This window comes from Marmota flaviventris, chromosome 5 (genome assembly GCF_047511675.1).
Source record: "Marmota flaviventris isolate mMarFla1 chromosome 5, mMarFla1.hap1, whole genome shotgun sequence".
Lineage (NCBI taxonomy): Eukaryota > Metazoa > Chordata > Mammalia > Rodentia > Sciuridae > Marmota > Marmota flaviventris.
Genome location: NC_092502.1, coordinates 2794232 through 2802975, shown reverse-complemented (window position 1 = coordinate 2802975; position 8744 = coordinate 2794232). Strand labels below are relative to the sequence as shown.

The 8744-nt window shown below is 42.7% G+C and overlaps 1 protein-coding gene across 1 annotated transcript; it reads right to left on the bottom strand.

Moving 5' to 3' along the window:
* Positions 1-219: 219 nt before the first annotated feature.
* On the bottom strand, positions 220-1173 carry LOC114080293 (olfactory receptor 5V1-like). Its single transcript, XM_027921846.2, has one exon. It carries the CDS (start codon positions 1171-1173, stop codon positions 220-222), a length of 954 nt encoding a protein of 317 aa, XP_027777647.2.
* Positions 1174-8744: the final 7571 nt, after the last annotated feature.

The following is an 8744-nucleotide window of genomic DNA, read 5'->3' as shown; positions in this document are numbered from 1 at the left end:
CCACCCAGGATCAACAGTCCTCCTTTCCTCTCCAAGACATTCACTATTGGATGCCAAATGTTAGGGTCGCAAAGTTTTGAGATGGAGATACACATAAATGGATAGGTCAGCTGAAGTTACATGTGGGTGCACAGACAGGCATTGCAGACGTTGAGGGGCAACTATTCTATGAATTCTTCCCATGACTTCACTCTGGGCAGAGCATGGAGTCACTCTGTTCTAATGCTCTGCTTGCCGTGAACATGCTCCTCCACATAGGACCCTCATGAGTGCTCCCTTGACCTCTGTGTTTCTCAGGCTGTAGATGAGGGGGTTTAGCATCGGGGTGATCACCCCGTAGAGCATAGAGACAAGTCTGTCTCTGGAGAGGGAGTCTTGGCTGGAGGAGCGGCGCATGTAGGTGAAGATGGCTGTGCCATAGAAGAGGCAGACCACCAGGAGGTGGGACGCACAGGTGGAGAAGGCTCTGCGCTTGCCTTCTGCTGACTGGATCCTGAGGATGGTGCAGATGATGTACACGTAAGAGACCAGGGTGGTCAGGAAGGCGCTGGTCCCAAAGATGCCTCCTATCACTAAGGCAAGCATCTCTGCCATGTATGTGGAGGAGCAGGAGAGGGCCACAATCTGTGGGATGTCGCAGTAGTACTGGTTGACCAGGTTGGACTTGCAAAAAGACAGGCGGAAGGTGGACACAGTGTGCAGGAGAGAGTTGAGGAACCCAGCTGCCCAGGTCCCACACACCAGCTGGACACAGCGCACCTGGGTCATGATGAGAGCATAACGCAGAGGAAAGCATATGGCCACGTAGCGGTCATAAGCCATGACGGCCAGCAGGAAGACTTCGGTCCCCATCAGGGCCACCAGAAAGTAGAGTTGCACTGCACACCCAAGGAAAGAAATGCTGTTCTCCCCGCTCAAGAGGTTGTGCAGCATCTTGGGGACGGTGGTCGATGAGCAGAAGATGTCCAGGAGGGACAAATTTGCCAGAAGGTAATACATGGGAGTGTGCAGCTTTCGCTCCATTCCAAGGGCCAAGAGAATGGCCCCGTTTCCTGCCAAGGTGATCTGGTAGATGACGGCAAAGACCACGAAGAGAGGGTAGCGCACCTCGGGGAGGTCGGAGAGCCCCATGAGCACAAACTGTGTCACTGTGCTGAGGTTGCCCACGTCCATCTGCTCTCTGCACAGAGCCCTCCTGGAGGGAAGGAAGCCGACAAGCCCGGTTATGTCTAGAGAGCAGGGAGCCCGGGGCTGGGGAGCTCTGGGAAGCAGTGGGCATGTGGTGGACATGACCTGTCAGCCCTACTGACCAGGAGGTGCAGCTATTTGAACCCCTGTTGGACACATGTCCTTTACAGTACTTATGATATTTCTTAAAATATTCACCCTTGGTTCCTTACCAAGAGGAAATCTTCTGAATAGATGGAGAAATTTAAAATCTACCTTCTCCATCAAACATTTGAGGGGTTTCCGCTGTTCTGGGGATTGTAGAATTCAGTGGAAATCCACCTTCCCTTTGACACCTGCTTTGTTCTGCTTTGTATTATTTCCAAGTGTTTATTTTTATAGTTTGTCTCAATACTAAGACCTTGGCATAGGAGCTGTGCTTTGTTCCTTGGTGTGTGCACTTCAGTAGACACTAGGAATTAGCACTTGAAAGGATGGAGAGAGGGTGGGGTGATAAGTGGTGCACGCCCTGCTCTGACAGGCTCTTCCCATTCTGAAAAGATCAAAGGAAGGATGCTTCTTCATCTACAAGTCATCATCACTCAAACATAAACATAACTTAATAAAATTAAACTCACCCTGAAAACATAAACCGACTTGTTTGAAAGTGTCTGTCTGTCCCCATTCAGGAAATTATATCATATATATATATATATATATATATGTAAACACATATATACTCAACATTGTTCACACATACCTTTTGAATATAAAACTTGCATACTTAGCCACATGCTTAATATATTTAGGGAAATAAGGTGGTTTAAATTACATATGCTAGAACATGTTAGTTTTATTTATTCTTATTTAATTTTCTAGTTTCACTAATGTGTCTCATCAGAATTCACATAATTGCAATTCTTAAAACTATTTACAACATGACTTTAAATGAAGGTCTACGTGTCCACACTTGTGTGGGGGTTTTCTATCCCTTTGAAAACTGGTTGTTTTTTGTTTTCTTTGTTTTTTTAATTAATTAATTAATTTTAATATTTTTAGTTGTAGATGAACAGGATACCTTTATTTTATTTATTTATTTTATGTGGTGCTGAGGATTGAACCCAGTGTTTCACATGTGCTAGGCAAGCACTTTACTGCTGAGCTACAACCCCAGCCCCTTTATTTTTTAACACACACATTTGACTGGAAATTCAGAAAAGACCGCTAGAACATAAAGTGCAGAAGTCCCTGTCTGTGACCCACCCCCTTCTTTCTGCATTGCCTGATAAGACGATTGATTACTTCTTTGCTCAGGTAAAATGCATAATTAATGCAACTCATACACAGTGATTTATTTATACAAATGGAATGAAACCACCTCCTCACCCTTTCTCCCTGCAGGATTTAAACAGGAATCATGGATCCTACTTAACACATCAGTCCTCCCTCCTCATGAAGCATCCACAGTGAACCATAGGTACATAGCACTCTCCATGATGAGCTCTCTATCTCGTGGAACATACTGAAGAACATTGCTGTGATAACCATAAAGTCCTTGTGTATCATTATGCAGCTTTGAAAAAAAAAAGAATTCCACTGAATGAAAGAAAATGTTAAAACAGGAAACATCTACTGGCTGGGGTTGTGGCTCAGAGGGTGAGTGCTTGCCTAGCACGTGGGAGGCACTGGGGCCCACCCTCAGCACCACATAAAATAAATAAATAAAATAAAGGTATTTGTGTCCAAATACAACTAAAAATATGTATTAGAAAAAGAGACCATCTACTGTGACAATTCTAAAATTCTCCAATGTCCATGAGTCTATAGAGATATGTAGTTTCAGCTGGCCCACCTTTTTATATGTAACACTTTGAAAACAAAATAGAAACATAAATTAAATGAAGCACTTTTTATTTCAAGAAAATTAGTGTCTTCAGAGAGTAAATATTTATTTTGTATTAAATACTTGTTTTTCTTTATATACACACTGAACAATTTGACTGGTTTTAAAACTCAGGGTTATGAGACATGAGTCTATAATATCTTCATAACCATGAACCAACTTTCAGTTACACACTCAGCTTGTCCTCGCAAAGATAATAAATCTCCTTAAATTTTGCACTTGAATGTTTAAAATGTGTTCAAGCTTATGATATAGAGTCCAGATTTTTTCCTATGAGGATCTTCCTACTAAATTAAACACAATTCAATCCTAGGCATTTGCCATCTGATCAGAAGCACAACCTACAGGTTGCTAATAATAATGGCTGGGGATGAAGCTCCATGAACTTTCCCACTTACCTGAGGATTCCAGAGCCCTGCACACAGAATCGGGTTCGTCCTCAGGACGGGCATGCCATGTGTGATCTGTGGTCACTTGGTGAAGCAGGGACGGGAGAGAGTGAAGGACACAGGCAAAGATGGGCTTGCTGGAGTCAGAGCCAGGGGCGTGGTGGCTGTCAGGGAGAGGATGTGCAGCCAGGATCAGTCCACTAGGAGCTACCCAGAAGCCTGTCACCTTAGCAGTTCTCGGCCTGCCCTTGGGCACATGCTGTCAGAGCACTGTGAACCATACGTACAGCTTTTCTCTTCAGCATGGGGTCACTTTTGTTTTCCAATTTATACAGAAAAGAAAAGCATTGACTAAGCACAAACAACCCCTGATAGATGCTAAGATAATTTAAAACACATAATTTTCAGTATAATGATATCAGAAAACATTACATTTAAACTTTCTTTAGCAAAGAAGAATTTTCTTTAAAGCTTTATTGCCAAGCAACAAGATATATAGCTTCCCTTTTGACTCCGTGGGTTGGTACTCAGTAAAAAAATTTTAAAACACTTCTAAAGGGTACCTGCCACCTGGTTGGTGGCATCTCGGTGCCTGTTAACTCTCACGGTCCCGTTTCACAGGGACACACACTCAGGACTGTGGGTCAGAAACAGTGTCTAGAGACTTCTGTGCCTTACATGCAAAGGTGGTAAATGCACAGTGTGGGCATGTTTTATGAGCTGAGCTGAACTATTTTTACACATGTATTCAGGTACTCTAAATAATTGAAAATGTTCTCTTTGCTTGTTTAATGCTGTTTTAACCGGCGTCTTAAATGTGTGCATTTTCACCCTATATTATCTTCACAAAATCCAACAGCTTACCATTCAACATCCAGAATTGAACACACAATTTTCCTACCTTTCCTGGTCCACAGGTGTCCTCAGCAATACCAAATTTCAGGAATAAAGCCAGGTGACCAGAGAACTAAAAGCACATCAGTTAACCCAAGCCACTCCTCAGCTCTAAGTGAGGCTCCTGTTCAAAGTCACACTGTAGTTTATAGTGTCCCCACCTCCCCTATGACGACAGTGCAGACCCAGGTGGGAATACCTGCACAAGTCCCAGTTACTAATGCAGTCGTGGGCACTCACAGCTGAGCAATTTCACATAGGTGTGAAAATGGACCTGAACTGTGGAGCGGTGATGAAGGGTTTGTTTTAATTGCCTAGAGTGAGAGAAAACAAAACTTTCCCCACTGATTGTATGACCAGACAAAAGTGAAGAAGAAATTGATGTTTTCACAATAGTTTGCTGTAATCAGAGTAATCATTCCTGTAAAATATCATTTCACTACCAAATTGGTATATATTTCATTCATGTCAGATAGGGTGAATTTTAATACAATCTTATGCACAAACATTCATTTTTATGTTGTTAAGCTTATTTACCATAAGCATGGAAAACTGTTGTTAGACACAAAGTGGTTGGAATTTCAAATTGATTTAAGCCTGTAATCAATAAATCAATTTTCTTATAGTATACTGATTAGAAATTAAAAGAATCCGTATGAATAAATTTTGTATCCACATGTATACAGGTAAATGCATAGAAAAATCAATATATTACAGTTAGTAAGTCCAGGTAAAGGAAATATAGGTGTTTTCTGTATCATTTCATTTTTTAATATAACTTTGAAACTTTTCAAAATACAGTACTATTAAAAAATCAAACACAAACATGAAAATAATACAGGGAAAAATCTGTCTTGCGTTCCACCTGCATGTCCACATCCTTAGTAACTAAACTGCTGACTAGTGTGAAAAGAGCCCACTCTGAGCTCTATGTGGAGTGTGTGAGTGTGTGTGTGTGTGTGTGTGTAGAGACATATACACATGTATTTTATCCCACATGCTTTCCTTCACTGAATAGTCAAATATCAGTTTTAATATTGGTCAGGAACTGGAAAATAATGAACTGTTCTGAATTATAAATTATATTCTGAATAACCTAGCCAAATTCTTAGCGACAGAAGATGGAGCGGAGGTTGGTGAAGGCCTGTGGAGGGAGGAATCCAAAGTTGTTGAGGGTTTGGGCTTTCTGTCTTGCAAACTGAAGAGTGTTTGCACTTCCAGTGTGCATAACACTAGTGATCTTTAGACTTAAAACTGACAAAGACAGAATGTTTTACTTTAGGTGCATTTAATCATAATTCAAAAATTAAATTGAAAACACAATCCACATAGTGGAAAAAAATTGCAAAATACCTGGCTGATAAGGGAGTGGCAATTAAGGTACACGGAAATTCTTATACTTATAACTCAAAATGCCCAGCTAAAAGTAGGCAAAGATCTGAATGGGCATTTTTCAAAGGAAGATTTACAAATAGTTAAAAGCACATGAAAAGATGCCGCACTTGATTTACAGAAGATTGCAAATAGAAGCCAAGATGAGGTGTTCCTCCACACCAAGGGGAATGGTGAGAATCAAGTGAGATGACAGAAGCTCTGGCAAGATGTGGAGAAACTGGAACCATACCCGCCTCTCACAGTGACCTCAAATAGCTCCTCCATTTGGGAAAATAAGGTAGCAGTTTCTCAAATGATTAAATGTAGAGTTATCATGAAAGAAACTCACGAAGTCCACTAGTAGTGAGGAATCCCACTCCCAAGAGGAAGGGAAAGAGGTCCACACAGAGACCCATAGGTGAGTGTGTACAGCAATGTCATTCACAGTGTTGATGACTGGAAAGCAGGCAAGTATCAGCAGTAGATCAGTGGATAAACTAGTACCCCACACACACGCAATGGAGTAATGCTTGCAAGCTACACCTCTGATGAGGTATCACGAACCCATTCCTAAGAAAGAAATAATCCCATAAATGGGCAAAGGCCTGGCCAGCCATTTCTGAAATGAGACACTCAAATGGCCGACAGATGCACAAGAAAGAGAAGCTCACCACCACTGACAACAAATTGAATCCCCCGGACACTCCCTCATGCAGGGCAAAACTGCTGACACCAGGAGGAAAGAGTTTCCGTGTGCTCAGGGGTGAGCGCTTGCCGAGCACAAGAGAGGCCCTGGGCTCCATCCCCAGCACTGTGAACAAACAGAGAGACCATATGTGTCCTCAAGTGGAAGAAGGAGCCCTTGGGTCCTGTTGATGAGAAGACACCTTAAGACAGTCGTAATGGAAAACAGCACGAAAGTTCCTCAGGAAGCCTCAGCCAGGAGCACACAAGGTCCAGTAACCCCACTCCTGTGGGAGCCGGAAGGAGCTGAAATCAGTCTGGGAGGGGACGTCTGCCCTCCGTGCTCACCGCAGTGTGTTCACGACAGAGAAGGTACAGATGGACCTCGGCCTCCACCATCCAATGAACAAGTGGACCTGAGGTGTAAACACACAGTGGAGAACCTCCAGCCTCAAAATCAGGAAATCCTGTCACTTACAACAGCACAGTGACCCTGGAGGACACCATGCTGACCGAGGCAAACCAGGCACAGAAAGGCCAAGCTGTAGATCCTGCTACATCCTGGAATCCAGAAGCGTCAGATTCCAGGAGAGGGTAGGACAGGAGAGGGGGGGGGGCATGTGATGTGACATCCAGGCATTTTAGGCAAAGTTTGCAAACACTCAGATGCACAAAACTTAACTTAACACTACACCATCATGAGACTTGACAAACAAGCCATCCTGTAACTAGTTAACTCCCCAGGAGAGTTTTATGCAAAATGCTTTGTATCCAAGAACCAAAATTAGTAGAAGAGAGAAACTATTATTTTCTTCTGAAAATATCTTTAATTTCTGCCTTAGGACAATACCATGAATTCTTGTATATTTCCCTTGCTCGTTCTGCTATTCTGGGCTGGTTTGGCTGAATGATAAGAAAAATATTGCTTTGCACTTATACCCTATTCAAAAGGGAAGGACTATTTTAATCACACTTTTATAGAATTGCTAGCATTCTTCATTGATCCTATGCCAACATGCAACAATTATGATTTCTAAAAGAATGGTTGCAATTTGGAAACTGAGTGTGTTCACGATTAATGAACTTTCTGTGTTCTGTTTTAAGTTTATTTAGCTTTTGAAACAACCCATGCAGAATAAAGAGAATAAATTAATTTTATAGCCAGACATGAATTGGAAAATTTATTGAATCTCTTGCGATATACAAAACGTTTTTAGCACTTCCCTTTATTAAGTGTCACACACAAAGTGCTTCTAAAAATATTAGGAATTTAATGACTCTCAGTGGTATGGCCACAGAATCCTTGCCAGTTAGCAGCTGGAGGAAACTCTGCCTCCTTGGAGGTTGACACAGGTCTCCAGAGGTCAGCAGAAGCATGACCCTGGCTGTTCTTATTAAAGATCTGGTGTCCCTATACATCATTCAGCAGCAGGGCTGTCCTCGGGATCTGCGCATGAGTCTCACTGAGAAGCAGCTTCTATATTTCACTCCCTGACCTCATCCCTCTCCTTAAATTATGCAAAAGCAATATTTCTGCAAGGGAAGTCAGCTACGTGGTCCTGGCTCACAGGTAAGATTGTGCCTGTCATTTGTGCATTTCTCTTGGCAAGTAAATCACAGAAATAGCTTGGTAGACTCCAAAATCTAAAGCATACTTAAATGTTTCCACTTCACAGATGTACGTGAGTTCACAGAATAGAGTTTTAGATTTCTGTGTTTATTTTAGGCAACTAGTTCTCTCTCTGCTGGGAGCCATTAGCCAAGTAGGTATGACAATTTCCTTGCCAGCGTACCCCATGTTGCTGACATGTTGCAGCGACATTGAATGTAGGTGACCTTGCTCAAGGACCAAGGCAGATTAGGGTGTTCCCGGTTTTAAGATAATCGTGTTTAGGGCGTTCCCAGTTTAGGTTCCAGGTTTAAGGTTTAAGATTATTCCTGCTGGGAATAGGGCGTATCCTGCTGCCTGAGTTCCCCTTGAGTTCTCACGGGATTCAGACAGTATATTTTGGAGATAGAAGCCCAGTGGTGGTGGATTTGGGCAGAGAACGTGGATTTCCCCAGAACGTGATTGTAGACGGCTGGTGTGAGTTCGGGAATAAAGAGTTGCTGTTTGAATCTACAAGCTGTGTGGTGGCTCGTGATTGTGTGCCCAGCCAGACTGCGGCATTTGTGCCCAGCCAGACTGTGGCATCTCTCTCTCTCTCTTTTTCCTTTTTTGTATCAGAGATTGAACTCAGGGGTGCTAGGGCCTCTTTTAGTTGCTGAGGCTGACCTTGAACTTGCCATCCTCCTGCCTCACCCTCCGAGCCACTAGCGTTACAGGCATGCAC